Below are 27,032 nucleotides of genomic sequence, written 5' to 3' on the forward strand. Positions count from 1 at the left end.
GTGCCTTGTCACCTCCTGCACACTTGTGCCAACACAGCTCATGTTACAATCCCAAGCTTGCCCCACGCACTGGTACGCCATGTGCCCCAGGCGGACATAAATATGTGGCAGCACGTCAACTCATCCTGGCCGCTGTCACCCCAGGCACCTCTAGCACCAACACTGCAACACTCCCTGTGGCCAGATGCTGTCATATTTCAAAATTTGAATTATTATATTGAAAGACTCTAAAAAGGCTAATATTTAGAGGGAAAGCATGTAGTACTTTATAATATAGCCATAACAAGCTCCCTGCTTAAACTTGAGTGTCACAAAGCGCCTTACGAAAATCTTGATTTAAATCTGTCAGCTGCAGGTACAGAAAGAAGGTATATTTTCCATATGCATCAGCCACTAGAGGGGATGCATAGCATACTCTGAGTACTGAGCCAGCACGTATGCACTGCTTAGCGCTGAGCGGAGTATGTCCAGGAGGTGAGGGCTAATGGGACTCTCGCCCTTAGCTGGCAAGCCATACACTCTGGCATACGCTCAGTCACAGCTCTGACTGAGGACATGTGCCTGCACAGCCACCCCATCCCTCCCCTTCGTCTCCCCTGCCACGTGTAGATTGGACTCAACGTTTGGAGTTAATGAGGGCACAAAGACAAAAGGAGAAGAGCAAGCATATGCTTATTTACTTGAGAGCACAGAAAGCAAGGTACACCTTGCACAGCTAGAGGAAATGCTGTTTCAAGGTTAAAGAGAGAAAGAAACCACAGGAGCACATACGCCATGGAAACATTTCCCCTGCAAGAATCCAGAGAAGTCGGTACTCTCTTTAATGGGGGAATCCTTTCCAGCACATAAATAGGGGCTCTCTGAGGTAATGGGAAATAAGGATGGATGAATCTTCACGTAAAAGCAGACAAAGCGCTGTTTCTTGCTCACAAGCAGATTCCTGCCAGCTGCTCTCTTTTCTCCCCCTGTCATCTCTGACCCTCCTACCTCAGGTAGGAAAAGCAAGGATTAGGAAATTCCCAAGTCTTGTTGCTTTGCCTTGTCTGTCTCTCCTGTTTAACTTCGGTGGGTGTGGAAGTTAATCATAACGAGACGGGGTCGCACACAGCCCCTACAGTAGGGTGCTAACCCTGTCCCATGGAGAGAATGCACTCACAGCTGCAGAAACCCTTTGTCGGGGATTTCATTGTAAAATGGTGCTGGAGAATCGTAGTGGCAAATATGATATCTTTTTGGTTATGTGCAGCCAGTGGTATCAAGCATCGCTAATGCCTACTTGTGAAAGCTTCCAAAGCTTCGCCCACACCTGCCTTACAGAGTTCAGCACAACACAGTCATGGTTTGCCTACTGAAATTAAAAATACACCTTGCATTTGGCTTCCTAATCATCAGGTATTTCCAAATTACTTACTGGTAGCACTACAGGAATAAGACATTTTGTGACTAATCGCTGAATTAAATCAGTTAATTGATGCTATTCTTAAGAGAATGATTTTCTATATTAGTTTTCACAAAGATATACTGCACCAGCAGCAAGTAATGTGTGACTGCTATGGCTGCGTTAATTTCCATTGGCCTTGGGAGCTATTAACTACACACTTACAACCTCTGGGCATTACTGGAATATTAATTCTTACACAGAGAGGGTTTCATTACATCAGCACCAGCGTTAAAGGCAGACACACAGACAGGCATTCAAAACTGCTGCTCTCTCAGAGCTACGTGCAATGAGTTGCTGGCTCTGCTACAGCCCCTGCTGAAATAGAGCAAACTGAGTTAATGGTGAGAAGTACATTACATATGCACAAGTACTTCAGTTGTAATGAGATACAGTTTTAACAGTAAGATGCATATGTTTCAATATTTTAATTCTGGACTGTTTCCCTTTAAATAGAATTTATTATTAATCCTGCTGGTCCCATTTATTAAAACGTCACTAATAAAGCTTCTTTCATCTGCATGCTTCTGCTGGAGGTGGGGGTGACATGGGAAAGGCAGAAATCAGTTTGGGTTCTTAGGATGCTCTCTTCTGCATCACACTGCTCACACTCCCTGACCTATTTATTCTCCTCGCACGGGCTGGGAGGGGGGTGTTTCATTTTGCAAATGCACATAGCAATGACTGAGGCTGCTTGGAGTCTCTGCGCTGTGGGAGGTAGTAGCAAACACGGTGCTGGACGCAGAAGGGATTTTTTAGGAGAGTTTAGGCAAACACTCCTGCTAATTCATTCTTAACCAGCTGAGAATGCTGTTTGCTCGTTGACAGAGGAAACAATAATGTCCATAATGAAAGCCAAGCAGGAAAGGGTGGAGTACAAATAACAAAGCAGAACACAATGTTTTTCCATTTCTGCTTCCCGCAAGCCCCTAGTCTCTCACAATCTCAATCTAATTTTCCAACGTGCTTTTCCAAACTCTCCTATTTCCCTCTTCCCCAGCCCGGCACACACGTGCCCTTCTGAAAACCTATGGCACCGATCTGGCTCCAGCCAGAAACATTGGACGTCACTTCTCCAGAGGATTTCCTTCCCTTTTGACTTCTACGACAGCAGTAAGAGACATAAATGGAAAATAAACAATAGGCAAACCCTTTTACGTAACACTTCCTCTCCATGGAAAGGCAAAAGCCTATTAGCCATAAATCAGAGAAATAAAATACCACTGGTATTTTCCACCCTCAGATACCAGCATTACTCAAATCCCACTTCAGTTGGGAAAAGTCTCCTGTGATCCCCTCTGTTGTTTTCCTAAGTGCATGTTCTGCTCTGCAAAGTGACTGGCTGCAGGGCAGAGGCTTCATTGATTTTCTGTGATTTCCATATGAAAAGTGCTCAGTTTACAAGGAAATGAGGCCACTCCTGCCTCAGCAGGAGCCCTGGGAGACCTATAGGGTCTCCTCCCTTTGGGAATCATTATCATCAATAAAGGGTCTCTACAGCAAATTATTCTCTGGATGACACAAAGAACTGCTTTCCTTGGCCTCCTACCCTTGTATTGATTTCACAGATACCAATGTTGGGTCATATTAAACTGTTCTATAGAAGATGCACAAAATGCAATAGGACTTGCTCTCAGCTGAGCTAGCTTTCAGAATTAACAAAATAACACGGCAGGAAATGCCACCTTTGGGGCTGGGCTGGCTTTTGCAAATTATTGAAGTCAGCAGACCTGGCTTGGGAGGGAAAACTGCTGACTAAGAAAGTGCCACTTTTATACAGTTCCTTTGCTGGTTACAACTGCGTTTCCAGGCACTGTCACAAACGTGGGCAGTGCATGCAGATGCTTTCTAGGAGCAACAGGAAACATGGCAGCTTGACAAACCTTGAAAAGGTCAGTACAGTGGATGCAGAGGTTAGCCCACAGCTCTCACCTTCCTCTCCCTGGCTTCAGATATTAACACTGACCGTGGTTGGAGCCTGTGGAGCCTGACCTCCTGGCCTGTGCATTCACTCTATAGGGTAGCTCCTTAAATATTTAACAAATAAGCCCTCCCTGCCCACCTGCCAATACAGTAAGACAAACTGCTTGAGGCTTCTAGAGATCTGTTGGAATAATATGCCTCAAATATCTAGATCTCTATATATCTGGCCACTTCTTATACTGGTGGTTCATTTGCTTCTCATTTAGTCCTTGCACATGTGCTTGTGCACCTATGCGTCGATACATCATTTCCTCAGACAGCAGCATCCTCCCCGACACTGCTCCTCTCAGCCAGGACCCGGTGGGATTTCTGCATCCAGAAAACTTGGCCCTTGGGCTGGAGACTGAGAGTCAGGAAGGCCCAGAGATGGGAGCAGTGCTGATGCACAGTGTCAAAGAGGGGTAAGCCTTGAAAACAGGACAAAATGGGGTACAAGCACAAAACTGATAACATACTGAGTATACAAACGTCTCCTGGACCGGCATAGAGAAAGCGTGTATAACAGAACAGGTCTCAGCCAAGGGAATCGAGACAGATTGACCCTGAAGAAACACATCCAAGCAAACAGAGGAATGGAAAGTAGAGGTGAAGGGAAAAAAAGTAAGAGGAGGGAAAAAGCAGTAATGAATTAAAGCAGCAACTGGAGAAAGAAGACTGAAGAACTAGGAATGGGAGTACAGATTCTCTCAGCACATACTTCTTAAAAAAAAAAAATTCAACACACACAGAGACTACCAAGTAGGTTGATTTATGTCTCCTTTCCCACATCTATAGATTTGCTCTGCTTCCTTATTATTTTCCCTCATACTTCTTTACTGTTCCTTATCTCCTCCTCCTGCTCTGTCCTTTCTAATTTATTGCTGTTGCACATGCCTCCATCCACTTCTCCCTCCTCTCCTCATCAGCCTATATATAGCCTCCTCCTTCTGCCCCAAAGAGGAGATCTCCCACTCCTGGGATGACATTATCTTCTTGCTATACTATTCTTCTTTTGCATTTCCTTCCCATCAACAAGAAGAGTCCTACCATATTACAGACTCACAAGAGATGTATAACACCTATCAAAGATGATCTTAAAAGGACAAAAAAAAGGCCAATATGGTTAAACAGCATAGTAAAGAAGGCTAGGAGAAATGAAAAACACCCTTTAATAAGTGAACGTCACAGCTACAGAAGGAAAAAGGAAAAAAGAGTATAAACTTCAGCAAGTTAAACATAAACCATAATTAGGCAGACCAAAAGAGATTTAAGGAAAAACTTGCTAAAGCCATAAAAACTAATAATGGAATACATCAGATATAGGAAACCTGCCAAAGATCCCCTAAGGCAAATAGATGATGGAGGTCTAAAAGTAGCGCTTGAAGAAGAAAAGGCCGTGGCAGAAAAGCTAAATGGATTATCTGCACCAGTGCTCGCTACGGGGGAACTGAAGGAGGCTGCCACACGGGAGCCTTTCTTTACAGGGGCAAGTCCGAGGCACTGTCTCGAACTCAAGAGGCAGTAAAAGAGGCTTTAAAACAAACCAAGACCAAGACCAGCTATAACCATTGGGCCTGGTAGTATGCAGCCAAAGTAAATCAAACATGAAGCTGCTATTAGCTGTGGTATGTAGCCTATCATTTAAATGAGGCTGGTGCTAGAGAAATGGGAGGTGATGAACATGACGTCATTTGGCTCCAGGGGAGGGATCTGGGGGGCAACAGACCAGTAAGTCTGATTTCCACTCCAGGTAATTTGGGGAAAACTGTAATAAAGACTAGCTCTAGCAAACTTCCGGATAACTACAATCCAACAGAGAAGAATTAACCTTGTATTTTGCAGACAGAAGTTAGCTGGGCAGACCTGTTGTTCTTTGATAGACTCAACAGGTACTTGGTACTAAAACTACAGAAAACTTTTATGAAAATCCAAATATAGCCCAGTCAGAATCACATACATCAATGTTGTGCACTTAAATGTTCGAAAAGGCTTTTGATAAAATCCTTCACTAAAGACTTCCAATTTCTTAAATGCATCATGGAGTAAGACGGAAGGTCCTCTCCTGAATCAATACCTAGCTGAAAGACAGCAAGCAAAGAGCATGAGTATGTGAACAGTTTTTACAACTGGAGAAGACTGCAAGCAGGGTTCCCAAGACACACACAGTGGCATCTGAGCTGCTTCATGTGTTCACAAGGGATCTTGAAAAGGGAGCAAACAGGGAGGTGACATGTTTGCTGATGACACCAATGTGAATCACACTGCACGAATTAAAGCTAACTACAAATTGTTGCAGAAGGATCTCACGGTATTGAAGGCTGGGCAAGAAGATGGCAGATGAAATGCAATTCTGGTACAGGCACAAGTATCAGAGAGTGTATACACACATACTCTAAATCTGCATAAATCTGCACACAGACTGATGTCTAAAATCAGATGCTTCCACTCACAATAGGTATCTTGGAGTTCGTGTGGACAGGGCTCTGAAAATATCACCCAGTGCTTAGGAGAGGTCACAAAAGGCAAGTAGAAGATCAGGAATTAGTAGAAGAGAACAAAAACCAGAAAGCAGTCCTACGTTACTTTGCTACACATATCTCTTGAAAGGTGATGCTGGTCTCCTTCTCAAAAGGACAGATTAGAGTTTGAAAGCATGCAGTGAAGACCGACAAGCAGGATCAGAAATGCAGAACAGCTTCTGTATGAGGAGAGTTCAAAACCAGCAGACTCCAGTGTAAAAAAGAGACAGCCTTGGGTGAGGACATGGGGGTAAAGGCATGAAAGGCAGAGGACAAGTGATGAGCTGATGGTTACTCACTACTCATTCAGCAAACCAGAACTAGGGGACAACAAACAAGATGATCAGGCAGGAGACTCACAGCACACAGAAGGGAAATCTTGGTGTGCACTCTGTGTAATTTAACGACAGAGCCCAGCGCACAGGATGCTGTAGAAGCCAAAACTAAAAATAGATTCGAAAAAGCAGTCAGAGACATTAAGGGAAGAAAAGTCCATCAGTGGCTGTTAAAAGCAAAAAAACCAAGTAACTCCTGACTCAGGAAGTCTTTAAACTGCAGATTACTGCAAGCTGGGAAAGGGCTGGAGAGAAGCGTCACTGTTGCTGGCCCTGTCCTTACATTGCTTTTCTAGGCATCTGCTGCTGACTGCTCTCAGGGGCAGGCCACGATACAAGGTGACCCAGCAGGAGCACACCTACGTTCTTGCCTTCTCCTCAAAAGCCCAGGGCAGATCCCTCTCCTGGAAATGTCTCCAAAAGACCTGAGCTGAAAAGCGAGCCAGCTCGACCCAAGCCACCGAGCCCTGTGTACCACCCTGGGCAACACCAAATCTCCACCTTGAGGCAAGGTGTATTAGCTCCACCTCAGTGCTGCACTGAAGCAGTGGCATGGTTTCTGAATTTGAGCTGGCTTGTAGATGGTCACCCTGCTTTGAATGGAGGTAGGATGGACAGAAGTCCATTTGCGTCCAACTAAGCAGACATAACCTTATCCTTCTCTTCTGCAACAGACCCCTGGCACCCCATATCACCCCAAGAGTGCTCCTTAGTAGGAGGAGATGCCCTCCTGTCATCCGCTCCAGTTTGACTTCATTGTTCTTAAACACGGGTGACCACAACTGTACACAATGCGATACCAGATGATGCCTGCAACTCAGCACCAGATGATGCCTGCAACTCGGCATATGGAATTGCCATCTTCCCACCCCCCTTTCAACAAGAGAGTCATCCAACTTGGAAAGGCGTCCGGCTTTCCTCCAAGCGGCCACCATTAGCCAGAAGGGTTTGGACTGGAGGTGCACTTCATGGGGATCGCTGCGCGAGCCCAGACTGGTCACCATGGCTGCTATTGTTTGAACAGCAAACAGAGTTTCAGGGAGACGGGCAAGGAATCATGTCGGAGCAAAGAAATCCCTATTCCAGATTTTTTTGAAAAAATCCCAATAACAGAGCTCCAACGATGTCAATAGTGTTTCCTGAAGACCAAAGGGTACACATAAAAAATAATTTCATACTCTTCAGTGCTGCATAAATTAAACTTTGCTCTGGCCAATAAGTTAGAAAATAAAGCTAAGCAACCCGTGTGCAGATCACCTGCGTTTCTGCAATTACTTCACAATTAGACAACTGCTGAAAGCAGCTGGAGGCAAATGCAATACATTTGCTAGCAAAACACAAAATGAAACAGTCTGTTTCAGTGCAAAAAAATATATAAATGAGGTTGTAAAGAGAGCTGTTTGGCAAAGAGTAATCAAATAAAATGAAATATGGTACATTAAGTTTGGCACTTCATGGCATTTCATTTTTGTCAGTAAGAACATCGCTAAAGAAAATTCAATATATTCAATAGTGTTACTATGGTGTTCTGGAGGGTTGCAATGAACTTTTGCTATGTCTTTAAAAAGGAAAGTGTTAGATTATTGGTAAATCTACAGAACTGAAGTTATTTAAAAACAGCGTGTCTGAAAAATGCGATTGCCAGAACCAAAGTTTGTGCATAAGCATATAAAGCGCTGACACCAGTTTTTGCACAGTTGCCAGAAAACAGAAAGTAGGTGTTATGTTATAATAATCAAAATGTTAATCACAGCAATGCATCAATAGCAGGACTCGTGCTAAAGAAAACTACTCCATGTAACAAGCTTATTTTAAACAATACAAAAATGCAAGTATTCTCCCGTGGTCACTCATACCTGAAAAGGGATTCTCGTGACAGCCAGATTTCATTCTGTTTCACGGTCTTCCAAGAGAAGAGCAGCAGCAGTAAAGCAAAGAGGGTCAGAACAGTAATTCTCCACTTATTTAACCATGTAGACAGCTTTTTTAGACCGTGGACAAAAAGGATGCAGTACCCCATACTGGAAAGAAAAAAAAAAAAAAAAAGGAAAGGGAAAAGGTACCAAAAATTATATTCCAGTACTCTGGTTTATATGCAACACCATTCAGTATTGCATTTATTACACAATTATAGGGTTTTTTGGACTAACTATATTTTCCGGGCTAACAAACTCCAATTCAACAGCAGTTTTCCTCAAGTCACTACACAATTTCCAAATTAATCTAAATGATAGACCCGGATGCCAGAAGTACAGTAGCATATATAATACCACCCAGCATAATGGTAGCTTACACCAGCCCGCGGAAGGCAGCTGCTTTTCTGAACAGCAAGCTAAGAAAGCATCATGTAATAACAGTAATACTGAGCACTACTGGAGCAACATGGAAGCAAAAAGCATTTTAACGGAGGGAAGTCTCTAAAAAACCCCAGTGGTGGCCACTACTAATTCTAGTTTACAAATTGCGAAGCTGCGGCAGGAGAGAGAGTGTTGTAGCCAACACCGCAGCAGGAGTGGGTGGCAGAGGCCACGTCAAAAGGCAGGAGAGCCCCTGCCTGGGTCTTGCACATCTACATCAGGGCCAGCCCGTTCCTTCTAATGCCTGGTCCAGAACAGCTGAGATGTGCTAGCAGAGCTTCCTCGCTGCTGTTCCATGAAACCACATGCGGTCTTCTCCAGCACCCAGCCTCCTCGCACTTTCACGGCTCTCTGCGCATAATTACCGAGGCATTTTCTGTGGAGTGAACTGCATTTTGAGCTGAAGTCTTATTCCTGTGTAACTTTAAATCAGTTCAGTAATTATTTACCTTAATTCAAGTGTTACGTTAATTCTTCCAATGATGCCCCTCTGAGTTGGAAATGGAGTGCTTTCAGTTGCTGTACTTAGTACACCGCTAATTCTACTTGGCATTTTTAGAAAGGAATTTCAATTCCTATTGCTCGAGGAATTTCATTAGCTTATCTATAACTCTTCAATGCAGTTACTTAGCACCTGATTTAGTTTTAGACTTTAAAGCTATCTTAGTCCAGGCAGCTCCCTCTAAAGAAAAAAGGGAGCAGAAGGATCTGGAATAATGCTTGGGGACCACCAATACATGGGGACAAAAGAGCAGCCCTCCCCAGACACTGGCACACCTTGAACCCCAGCTGAATCCCACACTTGAACGCAGGCAGGCTGGAGGCAGACCTGCCGGAGATCTACAGGCTTTCCTGGTCTGTACCGAGACACCCGAGCAACTTCTGGTAAGACCGCTATGAGGTAAGAAAAACTAAGAACACAATTCCCCTGTCAGAGGTGACCTTGCAAGCAAGCACGCAATATGGCGAAAGTCAATCTGGAAATCAGAAAAAGAAAAATGTCAGATCTTTGAGGAGCTGTGAGCGTGCTTCTCGGCACAGTTTCTCTGCCCTCTCGGAGGGCTAGGCACATTGCTATTTGCCTGGGCTTCCCAAGGATTGAGAGGGACAATAAGTCTCGCTTTTACTGAGGAAAAAAGTGCCTCTGTTGTACGTACTGATCAGCACCAGGCAGCGGTGCTGTCTCTGGCACAGTACAGGTGCCATATAGGACACAGAGAGGTACAGACATAGGGGGCAAATCCAGAGACAACCAGATCTGGCGATCATTCAAAACTTCTTCGTTGTTGTTTTAGAGTTCTCCCATTTTTCAGAAGTGGGTATCATTTTTTTTTTCCACTTAACTATGCTTGCATTTTGCTGCAACACATTTCTTATGGCACTTGCACTGTTTTTTTCCATGAATTCTTTTGCACATATGTTTATTGCACCTACATTAACTGCAAGCAGACATTTAGAGCTACAAACCGAGATGCTGGTGCCAAACAATCCAGCCTTTATAGCTATTGAACCCTACTTTAAAACTTCTGAAAAGCTAATCTTTGTAATAAGCCCTCCCTTTCCAGTAACAAATGCCTCAAAAACCTGCAGACAGTTTTCACTCTGTTATTTTGCCTTTCAGCAATTTCATCCTTCCCTTGGAATTAATTATCTGACATAAACATTATTTAATTGCTTTAGCACAAGGCAGTTTTCAAAGGAATTGCCCTACACCTTCACATTTTCAAGAACAGGCCTTTTCTAAGAGAATTGTGAACGCGTCCCAGAAAACAAAAAATGCAAACGTCAGTGTCTTGGTATTTATGTCAAACCCTGCCCCAGCTGTCGGGAATTTCTGCCTTAGCAGCAGCACTCAGTCTGCTTGTCCGGGGCACAGCCAGCACCACATTAGAGCTTACACAGCCACTGGAAAGGTGCTGCTTCCAGGGGTTATTCTTGAACACCTGCGGTGCATTGCCACAACAGTTACAGAGAGATGCTGAGTGCTACAAAGGAGTAAGGGTTCATCTCGGACCGCAGCTCCCATCCCAGCTGCACTGGCAATCACAGAGTGCAGGTACATAGCAGTGCCCAGCTCCCCGTGGCACTTTCCATCGGGGGCTCCCAAAGCACTTTGTAATGCAGGTCCGCTGCAATTTTCCTCTCACAGAGCAGGAACCTGGAACACGGCAATAAAGTGATTTGCTCTGCTGACAGGGGACTGGCAAACAAGGCACTGAAGCTGCAGTCCGGGGATCTACCCACAACACAGGGGAGTACGCAATGGAAACCAAGGTATCTTGCTGAAAAGCCCACAGGACTCCCTGAGAGATAAACAGGTAAGTTACCCAAAGGCTCTACATCCACACTCAGCAAGGCAGCAAGGCTACAGGATTCAGCAGTAAGCACGAATACAGAGGGGAATGGGTTCCCAAATGGCTGCTGGAAGGGGATCACATAGCTAACATACCAGAATCCCAAACTGCAAAGCTGCTAAGGGTAAGGTTAAAGGAGTGATGCTAAAGAGGGCAGGGTTGAAGCATGATTTACACTTTAATAAGATAGAGATAATTGTGACAACATTAGGACTGAGTTGTAGTTGTGCCACAATTATAGCCTGACTAGCCTACAGTCAATGTACCTGCACTATGAAGCGCACAGGAACCCAAAAGAAAGGAAAAGAAGACAAAGGATCAGAAACCATGCAGTAGGTGAATATTTTTATTTTCAGAACTTGGTAAGTTTGGCTTAAAACTTCGACAATTTCCTGCCACAGACCACCTAGGAAAGGCTGGGGAGGACGCACCCACATTATCTTGTCAGGGACCTTTCAGCACAGATGTCAGGTGGAGCCGCATCTTTTTGCGTGGCTTTTTTTATGCCATGGTCATTTCAAGCCCATCCCCTGGCTGAGGGCCGATGTTATATTCCTGGCTGCAGGTCTTTTGCAGGCCGAGGACTCCCAAAGCACAGAAAGCACTCGCATGTCCTTTGCCACCAGGAAAGCATGTGCGTTTGTGATATCATGCCACAAATTGTTTGCAAAACAACAACTCCCTGCAACATCCCCAAAGCTATTATCCCTAGTAATTTTTTCATCTCTCTTTACATTTCTACCTTAAGGCCAAATGATTATGGTGAAATCAGGGCAAATCCAGACCCTTCCTCCAGATCCTGTGGTCTGCTCTAAACAAAACAAAAAGGTGTCCACACCAATGTATTAAGCATCTGTCAAAAAAACATAATTATATTACTATTGTTTCCTAGTCCCAAAAATGCATAATCCCTCATACCCTGCAACACACTTTTTTCACACCAGACTCAACAGTCTCGGTACAGAAATTAACTTCAGCACAGAGATCATGAAGTTTTGAATCAGTAAAGCACCAAGCTTGCTAAGATGGAGTTGCTGCAGCAGCAACATGCCCCAACAGTCACTGGACCTGGAGAGCCCCCACACAGTGCTTCACCCACGAGATTCAAGTTCATCCCATTTCCCTTGATCCTGACCTCACCAGGCTTCAGATAAGCCATTTGAAGCTGCCCTGAGTTTTAGCGAGTCAGGAGCAGCCCAAGCAGTGGTACCGTGGTGGGAAGAGCCCATACAGGTGAGACTGCACTTATCTGATTAAAAGTAACTTGCCAGGTGACTCTAAGACATTTCTGATGTGGTTAACTCTGCCGTGACCCTGCCATCACCTACAAACACACAGAACATTTCGAATACATAAGCTTTTCTTCTCAGAGTGCCAGGGGACTCGACTCCGTATCAAACATTAGCGCTGGCTCGCCAGGAAATCAGTTTTTACTCAGACACATTTAGAGAAAAAAAAAAAGAAAATGTCTCAAAAGCACCTTTCATCAAAGACTCATTTGCCACTTGAAAAAATTACTCTAAATACTACATTCCAGACATCTCCATAGCTATCTGCATATGTATGGAGTTTTCAGGGTTGTGGGTTTGGGGTTTGTTTAGTTTTTTTGTTAATTCTAGCATTTCCTAGGGAGGGGAAGGGAGGGAACCATTTCTCCTGAAGGGCTTTTCTCTTGGCATTGTCATCCCCTGTCATGCAAGCACTTTTCTAAAATACTTTGCAGCCAAAACAATGGGAAACAAGCAAAATCCCCAGCCCACTATTATTTTTTAAAGTCCATTTTCCACTGGATTACCATAAAACTGCTAAGCTTTTTTTTTTTTCTTCTGTAGGATAAGCAACAGCCTGCTGCAGCAACTGTTCCCCGCTGTGAAAAGTCTATGCCACCTTGGTCCCCAGAGTCAGATGCAAGGACCTGAGGAACAGCCCAACAGGTTAATACGGTAATAGTTTTTCCGTGGGCTCACAATGAGCACACTTATTACGGGAGAACCTGTGGCTTCAGAAATTCAGTGACGCTGCAGGAGAGCTCGGCACACAGACCAGCAGGCCGATGGTTTCACGATTCCTCGCGTTTCAGACTCCTGCGGTACTAAAGTGTTACCTTAGGCATGTCCTGAATTGCAGCGAGGGCAGGGCCGCACTCAGCAGGCAAACCCTCAGCACCATTGCCATGTGTTTCTGGCAGATCACAGGCAGGGAGCTGTGCAATGACAGATTTTCATCTATAATTTCTGTGGTTCGTTAATATCGTTCCACCTGCAAGGCAGTGAAGTGAGAGGAGGCACAAGACCTTGTTTCCCATGGTGCGCTACGTGTATTGCCCGATTAAAACAAGAGCCAAAACAGCACATACTTAATATTTGCAAACACTTCTTGGGTAATTAGGTCACAAATGCAACCATTTGGCCATTATGGCTCCTTTCCCAAGGTGAGGCTGTTACTGACGATGCTTACACACAGCTCCTCTCTCCCTCTATGGATCAGGATTCTCACTTTTTAGTAAAAGTCAGCAACGGCTTCGCTGCATTTGGTTCTTGGCGACGGCATCTAATCAAAGACACGCGTGGTTAGTGCCGCGGCCCAAGATTATCAGCACATTCTGCTACAGCAATCTGCCTGCATCGGAAACCATCTTACCTCCTCCAGAAACTGCTTGGAGACCTACTGCTGCAGAAAGCTCCTGAAAACTGAGGCATGTTCTAGTCACGCATCTTACTGTATTTTCCGAGTTGTGACTTTGCACAGCGCAGGTTTCCACTCCACGGAGGAGTGCGTGGGCAGAGCAGGCTGAGCACTGCACTTTGGAGGCGCCGCGCAAGAGGGAACCAGCTGTACACCAGCACTGCAGCCCCAGCCTTTTCTAACTCACCCAGGTAGGGCTGTAAGCTCAGGAGTTAAAAAGGGTGAGAGAAACTATGCCTAAAAGATGCCTTCATCACAATTTTTAATGGTTATTTGAGGATGTCAAATCTTGTGAAGTAGTTGAGTTTTTTATAAAACTGATTTTATCTCAACTACACGCATGTAAACTTGGAGTAAATCCACTGATTTCATCAAAGCAGTTACTCCAGATTTCAGAGCTCAGCCTAGATAAGAATCCAGATGCATACATACATACATATCAGTTAGGAAAAGAGTTGCCTATAAGCAGCCTGTCAAAGCATGGAAGAAATACTGCCCTGTTCAGGGGCTGCTAATGCAACAAAAGGGATTATCTCAAAACTATACTGAGACCAGAAAATGCACTTGGCTTTGACATTTCACCCCGGAGGCTCTTTCTGGGCTGCAAACCTCCTTCTTGACTTCCAGCACTTATTTAAAATGACTCCCTTTCCCTCCATAAAAGCTAATCCTCACTTTCAAGCTGCTCTGAAGCAAGTTTAACCCTTGCGTGCAGGACTTCAACTAAGTGCATACTCTGCTGCTGCCCTTCAGGGGAGCACAGCCTTGAGAAAGACAGTGTCTGCTGCCAGGTCTAAATGCTGAACACAAACATTTGATTCTCTCGGTTTTATAGTTCCCCACAAGCTTCCTAGCCCCAGTCCCACACATATGTTACCTGGCACAACACGCTTTTTGTGCTCCCAGTCCAAGCCGCTCCAGCTCTGCAGCCTGAGCTGAGGAAACACACTGAGAGGAAGAGCCAAAGTCAGCTGAAACGCAGCTTGCAGGCAGGGCTGTTGCTGCAGGGGAAAAAGGCAGTTCATCCCTGTTAAACTCATCGGCTCTGCTCACACTTCTCTAATGGGGAGTAATTGATTGCAAAAAAGCGCGCTTGGCATGCCACGTGGGCTGATCCTGCCTCACTACGCAGCAGTCAGATGCGGAAGGGAGTGCTGGCAAAAACAACCATAGCCAGGGTGGCTCTTTCTGCCCCAAAAAGCACTCTCAGGCACAGAGCTCCTGATGATGAGCACAGCGATGAGCAGTGCTGGCAGGGTAGCAAAGATGTTGTTTTATGAAAAATGTCAAGTTTTCCAAGGCTGGAGCTGTTTTGGGCCAGGATAAAATCTGGACTTTTAAAAAATGTTTTCATCTGGAAAAATAGTGTATTTGTACGTGCACGTTAGTTTGCACCCAGGTCACCCGGAACAGCCAGAAACTCAGAAGTCAGGGCACTCCCTGTGACCTGGATCACCCGGATTCAAACCGCTGTGCCAGGTCAGGCTGAGAGCTGGGGATGCAGTGAGTGAGTGCACTTGTAGGGCTCCAAGTTTGGGGTCCCCAAAATTCTCCAGCCATCAAAGCCCAAGTGCTGATCTGGAATAACCACACTCCACTGGTCCAAATGTATTCCAGAAATTTTGAGAAGTTTACTTTGTACTGCCAAGCTTACTGCTGGATTAAGATTTTCTCTCACAGCTGGTACAAGGCTAGCCTAAATTCAGCAAGTTACAGGCTGGCTAATTTGACAGGAGTGCAAGCATGGGCCTAGATCAGGTCTGGATCAAACTGCCACCACCAAGTGATCCAGCAGGGTGTAGATCCAGCACTAACGATCCTGGAAAAATGCTGGTGTGTGGCAGATGGACCTTGATGTCCCAACTCTCAGATGAGCATCCCTCCCAAAGAGGCAATTCTGGGCCGCACCCATCCAACTGTCCATTTCTGTTGTCCATGTCCTTTTGACCGTAAACTCCATCTTGGGTTGGAGAAGGCCTTTTATTTCCAACCTTTTTATCTAAAGTTTTACTGTAGTCAGCACACCTTGGCAAAAAGTTTTGGGTTAACTAAATGTCATATTTTCCATGGGAAAATGTTGTATCAAAACTTTCTCAACCAGTCAGGACGAGGGAAAAACCTGTTGGAACAGTCACGTTTTTGGACTGAATGTCCAAATGCAAGGAGGATGCGGGATGTGTCTCTGTCACACTTGGACAGCCAGCAGCATTCACTATGCATCTCTGCTTCTTCACTGGTACTGAGTTTTGGGGGCAAAGGGAAAAGCGTTGTTTAAATTGCCTGTCTCCCAGTAATGATGACACGGAATTAATATCTTCTTTTTTTTTTCTTGGTTACTAGAGGTTTTAAAAGACTTCAGGACCACCATCAAGGTACAATATTTAGCATACAAAATAAATCCCATTGGAAAAAACCAAGCCTCACAGCTCAGAAATATCAGTGTGACAACCAAGTAACTGGCAGCATACTTAACTTACTACTGAGTCTGCTGAATAAAATGTCAAATTTTCACTAGAATTAAGAGGCCTTTTCCAGAATAAGGTCTGCAAGTCATAACACAAAGACATAGAGAACCATAAACACTGGCAGAATACATCTAATTTGGAAAGGTATGAGTTAGTGTTAGACTTTGTCCTTGGCTCTAAATTAAAAGCTATGCAGGCCTATATTAAAGACACTTAGACATGATCAGCTAAGTCATCAAAATGATTTATCTCCACTAGCAATGTGGTCCTCTAGTCAGAACATGATGTAATTAGAGAAAATGCAGGAACTCTTATTTTCCTTATTAGAGAGAAAATATGGACTAGAAATGAATGATTTCACTAACCTTTGAATGGCTATTTAACATTTGGACACATTTCCCTTCCCTTCCCTTCCTTCCAATAAGTGACATGATAAACAAACCTGCTTCATTAGAGTGTTTGAGTCCAAGATTTCACTTCCAACAGATTCCTATCTGAAATATTTACAGATAATACAGAAATTTCTCAGGCTTTTGATTACTATATGCATTATGGAAAGAAAACATTTTATAAATGCAAAATCCGATATAATTCCACAGGGATTCCATAGAAATTTCCCTAAATCTTATACACTTTACTGGGGAAGGGTCTGTATGCTACAGTTTTAATTAACTACTGTAATAACTTCTGGAATTCTATAGTAGGGACATAATTTCCCATTCAATTCCATCACAAGTCTTCAAAAACTTCATGTAAGAAACTATTTTCTATTAAATTTCACAGGGCATCTTCTTAATGGCACCATATTCCCTTGTAAATAAGAATTCCTCTTTTAATCAACATGACCAAGTAGATCATTTCTACAAGATGACATTAACTTAATTTATTACTATTTTTTAAAAGCAATATCCTCACATATCCGTATTATTTTCAAGAGCAGAATAAATGCGTTTGAAGGTTCTCCCTTAACCTAATATATCACAACGAAACCAAAAATCTTTCCAGTATAGCCATTAATGCTCATATTCCACACAAGTTTAGCTTTTTCCTGAATTGATTGTACATGGCCAAAACGCAACATGTTTCTCAACAGCATGTTTTAAATTTAGTTAAAATAACGCAAGACTGCAGTCTAGACCAAACGCGCCATGAGCTAATCTTTTTCAGCTTTGCAAAATCATTTCAGCTTTTTATTCCTACGTCCTTACTGCCTTTTGCCAAAATATATGGCACTAGCATCTCAGCACTTCTTGCCTGCATTAACAGAGGATGGCTGCTTTGACTTCTCCTTTAAGCGTTTAATAAGGGTCGGCAAGCCTTCAAAAGCTAGGAGCTTAAGTTTGGACACGCATCTGAAAAGTTGCAGTGTTTAGCCTTTCTACAAGCAGTTAATTCTCATTAATTAATGAGAACTCTCTCTGCCCCCTTCCAAAGGGCAGAGTGGAGTTATTATCCCTATTTAATAGATGGGGAAGCAGAACTGGAGTCGCTTGCCTCAGCCGAGGTCCCAAGCTCCTCGCCTCCAGCCACAAGCTGTTTTGTAGAGCACTGCTTGAATCAACACCCTGGAGCAGGGACAGGCACCCTTCACGGTAAAGAGGGACCAGGCTGGGGCTGAGGTCTGGCACACTGCCATCACGTAATGCCCTCCCAGTCCCCTCAGGTCCGCAGCCAAATTACAGGGAGTATAATCCAGTTTGCTCCTTCTGAACTTTGGCTGCTCCATGGCCCTCACAAGAACAGCAGCAATAGAGTAAGGCACTGAAGTCATGTTTGTTTTAAGTAAATGGAACAGGTGTAACTTGGATTCCATATCCGAATTCCAAATGAATTGTGGATTTAACTTGAAAGCAGGCAAAAAGCTTAATTATGTTGCTGAATTGAGATTGGGGAGCAGATAAACTGGCTCCATGGAGTCCATGGGGCTTTCGCTGCTGACTTTGCTGGGGTCAGGGTTTGACTCCAATTGAAAAGAGAAGCTTCACAATACAGGATCTGATCTAATGCTGAAGGAATTCTGAAAGGTAAACAGGAATTCAGCTCCTGGTGAACTTGTAGCTTCAAATAACGTTAAAGAAAGGGGTGGCAAAGGAAACTGAAAATACACCACCACCCCATCACACAACCGGTCTTTAAGAAAATGAAGGTAATGTGGAGACCATAACATGCTCCCACAAAAGAGAAGCACCAGTAAGTCCCATCCTCAGGTGGCTGCCTTGTAAGCAAAGGGGACTTCTGCTCAGGGATATTCAGGTTCAGAAAAATTACAGATGATTCCACTACCTACCAGGTTCTTTTTTTTCTTTTTTCCTAATTACAAAAGTTAATAATGTATGGAATAATAATTGGAATGAATGCATTAGCACAAACAATCAAAAACATGCTCTATGCAAAGGGAAAAATTCATATGGTCCCTGGTTTGCTATGGCACGAGGAAAGCTTCAAAATGATGTGTTAAGTTCCTGAAAAACACAAGTGCACTTCTTTCTGGATGCTGGCTTTCTTGCAGACTTTGAGATAGACGCTGAAGTAAACGCCATCATGTATATAGCAGTGATCTCATCTTCTAGTATTGACAATTAGGGCTGCAACGTCAACTCTTGATATAGTGAGGAGCTGGTAAAAAAAAAATGACAGCAACCTGTAATTGCCTGTGCTGGGAAAGAGTAACTGCGCACTCTGCAACCCACTCATTGCAGTATCCACCACGAATGAGTTGCCATAAAAATGGTTCAGGTACCACTGGATTGCCTATCGCTTTCAGCAAATTGGAAATACACCATGTAGCAATGTTTTGGTTGATTTGTTGGTTCATATGAGGTTGTGAAAACAGCTTAAGTTGTCCAGCTATGATACAGCAGCCCAGCCAGGAGCCACTGCTATCAGGGTAGCAGTGAAAGATTAGGAAAACATAGAAATTGCTCTGGTAGGAAAGGTCTGATCCCAGGAGGTGAGAGCAACTCCAGCCCTGCTGGTACATCAGTAGGGCAGGCAGCTCCTGGATGGCCCAAGAGTTTGCATTGCCTCTCCAGTTTCTGCATGGTGAAGGGCAACACAGACTAAGAGCTAGTGCTCCTGTTTATGTGCAGACAAATTGCTCACGGCTCAGAATACCTGGATGTACATAGTTGTTCTGGATTTTCAAACAATTAGGCTGTCTGTGGTGTTCTGAGCAGCATTAGCAGATATGCAGTAAGCATAATTACATCTACATTTTGAAGAGGGAAAAACCTGCAGTGGTTTAAGTCTTTCACTGATCCAGCTATTTATTGTGATGCCTCTTTGGAAAACTGCAGCCTATAGAGTTGTATCCTGTCCACCACTCCCAAGATATGTATTTCACACCCCTAGACCTCCTGAAAACAAGTTTTCCCCTCTTAAGGATAAGAAAACAACAACAAAATTAAAATTAGAAGTTGAAAGACAAGAAATTGTTTTCCTATGAAATTTTTCAGGCTAAAGTAACACTATTATTAAAAATTCCTGATTTAAACAAATAAGTGCTTGTAACCCTCAAATGAAAACTAAATACAAGAAATATTTTCTCCAAGTATTTCTGTTTTGCTAAAGATGATTAAAGAAAACATTCAACCATTCTGACTTAGCTTATATCCCTCTCCCCCCCGGCACGGCTGCAGACAGAAGAGGAATTGTTCCAAATACCCATCAATCCCCAGAAGGCAAGACCCAGTCATATAATTAGACATCGAGCAAAAGGCTTATTCCTTGCTCCTTCCTATTTACAACATCTTTTACATAAATCCTTGGGTCCTTACTTAACTTCTATTGAAAAGAAAATGCTTGACATTTTGCCCAGGTAACTACTGAGCAACACTGAATTAGGACTTCAGGCTGTGATACACATATGCAACTGTCACATCCGCAGATATTAATAAAAGGCTATTACTTGAAACAGAGATAGAAAAGCACCTTCCAGCACAAGCCCAAAACCATAGATCACCGAGTTCTCTCCATCTGATTGAGGACTTTTGACTAAATAAAGTTGAACGACAACCTCTGACTTGCTAACTGAGTTTTAGAGAAGGAATGGCAAAGGATAGGAAAAGCCTTTGTCAAGATGTAACATAAGAAAACTGCTAAAGGCTGTTCTAAATAAAGAACGCGAGCCCTTCCTAAAGCCATCGTTATTAAACTGCCATGCACCCAAGGCCGAGGGGGGAACTCACACATTATTTTTGTTCTGCCATAGTCATGAATGTTCGCAGAAGTCCCCCTCACCACTCATGTCCTTTTGCACCCAGACGATGTAAGAGAGCTCATTTCTTGGTAAGTTGGAGCCAAGAGCTCAGCTCTCTCCAGATCCTTTGGCTGGAAACTGCCCACCTCTCCTGCAAACTGCCACTGTTTGCCTTCCCTTTTCATGCCAGCTGCCTGCCAGCCTGGGGTAAGAGCAAAAACCAAATATTGCAAAGCAGCATGAGTGATCCGAGCAAAGTATGAGATCCAGGGACTCCGACACAGACTTACTTCAGAGAAATCATTTAACCCTTCCGCCCCAGTTTTCCTGCCTCAAAAACAGCAGCAACTATTAACTACCTCCTTTGTAGGTCATGTATTTGCAAAGCCCTCAGGGAGATGAAAAGCATTATACAAATGCTTTTTGTATATATGCACACATGTTAACGCTGATTAATTTTCTCTGCGCAAACATATCCTTTTTTCTTCTTCATTGCCCCTCCTCTCATTATATCAGCAGTCTCATCTGGAGGAGGATGAGGAACTGCTGACGGCTGAAGTATTTTCCGCAGTTGTTCTTCTGAGATTCAGAAATGCAACCACTCAACACAGCCCTGTGTTCAGCTGACTGTTTCCTTAATAGCTTTGCGCTTTCATGTGTTTCCTCATTTTCTGTTACATGAATTTAAAGCAATCTGATTTCCAAGTTAATTTGAAATGATGCAAGTTCCATTAGTTGAGGGTATCGTTTGCAAAATAACTCCGAGGGACAACTTTCACTCGCTTTACTTTCAGGTATACTCTCAGCAAACAAAAGCAGGGCTAGTGATGTGAATAAAGTCAGCAGGATTTGACCCAAAAAGCAAGTCAGTATATAGCAGAGCACAGAGATAGAGCCTAGCTGCATAAGAAGTTTGTAATAAATGCAACAGCTCCTACACAGCCTGAGTTTTACACCAATAAACAGCCCTTTTGTGATAATGCTTATACAACTGACAATCAGAATATGCATACATCTTTGCAAAAGACCACCTATAAGCATTTTTCTTAGGATTTTTGGATCCACATTTTCAAGGGAATACAATTTAAACATTTTGTGGAATAAAACTATTGTTTCAGTTATTGCAAAGTAATCCAGAGTGAAATTGAGGACTTGTGCTTTGTCAACAGCTCCACAATGGCAGTTCCCATTAGAGATAACAGATGCTGGACCCTCTGCACCCAAGGGTAGAATTGGGCTTTCTGACTTGCAGCATCCAAGAACAACCATTTATGCTCATGGCTGGAACAAACTGCACTGGCACAGGTTGCCCAGAGAGGTCGTAGAGTCTCCCTGCTTGGAGCTATTCAAAAGCTGTCTGTACATGGTCCCAGGCAACTGGCTGTAGATGGCCCCACTTGAGCAGGGGGTTTGGACCAGATGACCTCCAGAGGTCGTTTCCAACCTCAACCATCCTGTGATTCTGCGAAATGGGCAATGGTCTGGTGCATCTTGGATGAATGTCCTTTGACTGCCACTGCAGCCTCTGGTCTGGATACTGTGGAGATGTCAGAACTAACAACTCGAAGCTGTCCTTGAGTAAATGCAATCAGAAGCACCCAGGCTGCTGAAGTGACAATTGTTAGAGGCTGGAAGCTGAGGGAAATCCCAGTGCAGAGGCTGAGGGATGGAGAAGTGGCTGGATTTTCCTCATCCTCTTCAACAACTGCAAATCCTCCACTCATAGATGTGTACACAGTCATTAGTTTACAGGCAGGAGGCCATGCGCATATTCCACAACTGAAGCCAGCAGCCTTTTAAGACCGCAACAGTCACCTTTGGTTTTACTGACCACCTAATGTAGTGGGAAAGCTGAGCAATACCACAGTAGAAATATGACAGGTTAACTTTTCAGCTGCTGTCCTTAAGGTAAAGACATTGGACAATTTAAGTTGATAATGCTACCAAGAAAAAGAGTCTTGGAGGACAATCCTCAAGAAACAACACCCCATCTCTGGATTGAGCTGTTTCAAGCACACCAAAAAAATCTGTGTTAAAAAAAAAAAGAAAGGATTTGGGGTAGCTTTGCTCCTGCCAAGCAATCTGCTCTCAACAGACTATAAAATCTCTCATGCTATCACGCCAAAACTCAAAAGCAGAGAACACACTGACTAGCAATATAATGTTTGAAGTATTGTAAAAGGGAAGAAGCAATCATGCCTGCTTTTAGCAAATGGGATGGTGGTCTCATTAGAAAGGAATTCAATTGCAATAGTTACCTCGGCATGTAAAGGACTCGCTCTGCCACCACAAATCCCACCCTGAAGAAGAGGTTGCTGGCTGGGATGAATGGGAAAACCAGGAACAACAAGCCAACCAAAACTTCTTTGTGTTCCAGTTTCTGCAATAACACAAAATTAAACAAATATCAACTAAAAAATCCAACTTAATTCACCACTAACTTTCCCCTTTCCTTTTGAGAGTCTTATTTATAAAAGAAGCAACTTAGATTAATGTTTGATATGTTTTGTATTTAAAAGAAATTATTCCAAGACAGTGTTCTTCCATATTTACACACTGTTTGTGCTTCTGATATGCCCAGAAAGTGCACAAACACTAACCACAGTGTGTATTATTACCCTTGGTATCTTTTCCAAGGTCAGCTCTATTGTATGCAGCTCTCTTGAGATGGCATAGGTAGTACTTAAAAAATAAACCCCATATTGGTACTACGTGAGTATAGAATAGTGTGAATGTATACATTAGCATGTCTACCAGTGTGGCTGTATGTAAATACACAAATGCATATCACATACACCCAGAGTGCTGTGTTCAATCCTAAATGTTTCTAACTGAGAAAAAGCTGTTCAATCAGTCACATTCTGTGTAAAGAAAACTAGCCCCAAATGGCACATTAATGCAGTCATTTTATCCCTTTTGAGACATATCTAAACTTGAAATGATACTTTTGCACACGAGGTCTCCATACTCATACAGAGTTGGAAATTTGAGACATGCTATATGTTAAAATTAATGTCTTTCACTTGCACTCAGTTAATGCCCTTCACTTGAGCTCACTTTAATGTTGGCTCGCTCTTTGAGGAGAAATCAAATTGCCACATGCAATTCAAAACAACTGTGATCTGCACAGCTGACACAAGCATCTCGGAATGCCGTGATCATCAGCAGCCACCGTTCCTGCCTCGGAGAGACCCAAGCCTCCTCGGGCAAGTTGAGTTTCAGATTTAGCTCCACCCCAAGAGACTGAATCAGCTCATGCTTTCTGTTGATGATCTCATAGAATTACATCAGGCTAACAGAAGTGTAGCATTAGATCTGTTAAATCACCCAGGCAGACATCTGTGCTTTCCTGCCCTGGGATACCACTGCCTCATCAGCCGCTGCAGTGCCCTTCTGCAGCCATTGGGAGCAGCTTTGTCACACTTAGAAACAGATGCAATCAGAATCACTTAATGGTTGTAGCACTTTCTAATTGTTGTGGGCAATTTCTCAACTTTGGAGAGCAAATTGACTTCTCTTTACCGGAGAGATCTAAATTTAGAAATGTTCAACAAGATTTTTTAGTAGAGGAACAAAGCCCGATTGATGATGCGGGGCCAAGCAGTACAACCTGTCTTGCTTTTGCACAGCTACAGACCACGACACCAGTTACCGCTGCCCTAGTCAGTGGCTGAAATTCAGAAGTCCCAGTATTAAAATATATTCATCCTATTCTGTGGGAAAGACAATGAACATTTTCTATGGGTACCAAATGCAAGGGTACATGTCAGCAGGCTCTGATGTCGCTTTACAGGAGCTGAACCACAGGATCACAAAAAAGCACACAGGCTTCCCCTGGCTCAAAGAGGAAACACGAGGCAGAGGGGGGAGCAGAATTCACATCTCCAGACTTCTTTATCAATATCTGCTTTAAAGAGCACCACAGATACCTGCTTCTATTATCCACTTTTTCAGTGTCTTGGAATCACAGTTACTAGTGCCTTCTTGCAGTCACAACAGCACCTAATATACATTATTCCCAGAGCTGAAGCTGACACCAATCCATAAAGCTGATGAGCAGAGGTGCCCAGTAATGGTCATTTTGGCTTGTAATTGCAATAGAAAATTGAATAGGGAAAAAAAAAAGGATTAAAAATGATTTCTCAACTCTGAATGCAAATTATCAGTCCTAGTTCAACTCCAACTTCCCTCCCACCCAGCTCTGGACATATACTCCATTTCTCTCCTGCCATTTGACACTCTCTTCCCTTCCCACCTTGTCTGGCCTAATTATGGTGCCCATTTGCTGCCACTACTCTACCCCAGGGGTTTAACAACAAAGACCTGGAGGTACAAGAAGGTATGTTGGGCCAAAGGGAGCGCACTGCTAATGCATAAAATGTTCTCTGTCCCCAAGATACGCTCTTGCTTTCAAATGAACCAGCTATTAAATATTTCTCCAGTTGTTGTTCATTAAATCAATAATTGGGAAAGCAACCTCTAGTTAACATCTCTAGGAAGGACACGGTGTTATTCAAGGCTGCAGCACTGCAGATAAGCAAAGGGAAGTGAATGCTGGAGAAAGACAAATAAAACCTGTACATCAAATGGGAAAGAGGAAAATGTGGGAATTAGCTTGGCTGAAGGACAAAATGGTATTGTGCGCCCTTTCTCCCTCCACAACAAGTCACAGCTCTAGACTAATGCCTTTGAGGGCTGCCAGCTCAGTCCTTTGGGCAGGGCTCAGAGACGGGAGCCCAGCACTCACAAACCAGCCTCATGGAGCAGCAGAGCCCTCCATGGTGCTACTTAGTTCTGAAACAAGAAACATCTGGCAGCTGGCAGCGCCCTTTTTAAAGCATTTGGTTCAGGCAGAGGCTTTTGTGAAGAACTGGTCCTTGAAGGCCAGGCTTCGGCTGATTTTGTGCTACGCATGGTCCTGCCTGCGAGCCGGCAGGTCAAACTGCAGAGCTTGTGCTGCGGTCACTCCAGAGCTCAGTTTGGGTTTCTCTCCTCTACCCAGCCATTAACTTTTCCAAAATTTGTATGGACACTTCGTGTATTTGACACCTTGGCCCTGCGGCTGGGTCCTGCCCGGGAGGAGAGGCTGGGGAGAGCCCCTGGACAGGAAGAGCAGGTGGGGTCGCTGGTCATCTGAAACTCATCTGTGGCCATTAACCAGACGGCCTGGATGCAGCCTCTGGCACAAGCAATTCCTAAATCACTGGCTGCCCATAGTTTGGAATTTATACTGGAGGAAAAAGTTACCCTGTTCACAGCCAGATCTTATTTCTCACTTTCCTAAATAGTTTCTACTGACCGATTAGATACTGAGCAAAACTGGCCTTTGCCCTGACCAGAGAGCTGCACTTTCTTCTATTCCAGCCTTGCAAGGGCTGGAGGCACAGCAGAGCTGTCTGTCCCTGCCTTCCCAGCAAGGGCTAACATCTGCTCACCTAGGCAGCTCAGAGAAAACAGAAAAAAGGACAGAAATGCAACCACAATGTGTTGAAAGGATTGTGTGTACCACAGGTGATAACTGTGGACAGCTAAAAGCTAACAGCACAAGTCTCATAAGACACCATATTCTCCTTTATCTTTTTCCCTATCAAAATTTACTTAACAGATTCACCTTTTATTCCGCCTTCCCCTGGAGGGGCTGATAGATTTATAAATGAGTAGACAAGCAGGACAGAATGGCGCAAGAATGCCAGGGACTGATACTGTAGGGCTGCAGGAACAGAGGGCAGCAAGACCTTCCATCCAACACAAGCCATAGGAGACGCCCTCCATGTGTTTTTTAAATAAAAAAACCCCAACCTGTAGTTTGTTACATTTTTCGGGGGGGGGATGGGGCGGGGAAGAAAAAAAGAAATATTGGGACCATTTATTTGGTTTAACTGCTCTGGTCATATAAGCCCACTTAAGAGATAGCTGAGCTAAGGTGGCTGAACCAGCATCTTCCAGTTGCCCAGAGCCGTAGTAAAAGCTCTTAAAGAGTAGCAGACAATTTTGTTTGTTTTCCTTAAAATAAAAAAGCTAGGACTAGAAATTATAGATCACTTCATTCCTTTTACAGAGAGACATCTCCTTTCCTCTTAAAGATAGTGCTTTCTTTTGGAAACATAAAACTTATCTTCCTATCTGTGACAGAGGTCTCGGGGGGGGGGGGGGGGGGGGGGGCGGGGGAAAAAAGCACCTTTGAATTAACCTTAGAATAACTCCTTTTGTTAAAGACAAGCTGACTTCAAATCAAAATAGCATTCCTTATAGCAGACAGTTTGGTGGGGGTTTTTAAATTCACATCTACCTCTAATCACAATTAGGCCTTTATTATATGGTAACAAAAAGAAAAAAAAAAAAACCAAAACCCAAAACAAACTGACAAACCAAACCAAAAACCAGTAAAGAAGAATTTTTTTAACCTGCTACTTTTCATAGACTTGTCAAAGAATGAAAGAACACCACTTCTCCCAAAGGCAAGGCAAAAAATTGCCACACTCTCTCAAACAAAATAGCAAAGAATCACTCCAAGGCCAAAACCCATCAAAACAGCAATAAATCTCAAAAATAGCTTCCTTGGCAATTTGGGGGAAAAGGAAGAAAGTCTTGAGTTTACAACTGAAAGAGATCTTCCCATATTACATATAAGACATATTCCTGAGCCACAAATAAATATTTGCTGACTACTGTTAAGTCACAAGTCTTCCACAAGCCAGAGCCCACAAGTACGAGCGCAG

At 43.6% G+C, this 27,032-nt stretch overlaps 1 protein-coding gene across 1 annotated transcript in view; it reads right to left on the bottom strand.

Annotated features, from left to right (window-relative positions):
• TMTC1 (transmembrane O-mannosyltransferase targeting cadherins 1) overlaps positions 1-27,032 on the bottom strand; it is a 142,664-nt gene that overhangs the window by 37,131 nt on the left and 78,501 nt on the right. The window contains exons 9-10 of the mRNA XM_050915106.1: positions 22,572-22,693; positions 8,111-8,275 (exon numbers count right to left, since the gene is read on the bottom strand). Coding sequence (XP_050771063.1) covers positions 8,111-8,275; positions 22,572-22,693 — 287 coding nt within the window. The remainder of the gene's footprint in view (positions 1-8,110; positions 8,276-22,571; positions 22,694-27,032) is intronic.

Source organism: Gymnogyps californianus, chromosome 1 (genome assembly GCF_018139145.2).
Source record: "Gymnogyps californianus isolate 813 chromosome 1, ASM1813914v2, whole genome shotgun sequence".
Lineage (NCBI taxonomy): Eukaryota > Metazoa > Chordata > Aves > Accipitriformes > Cathartidae > Gymnogyps > Gymnogyps californianus.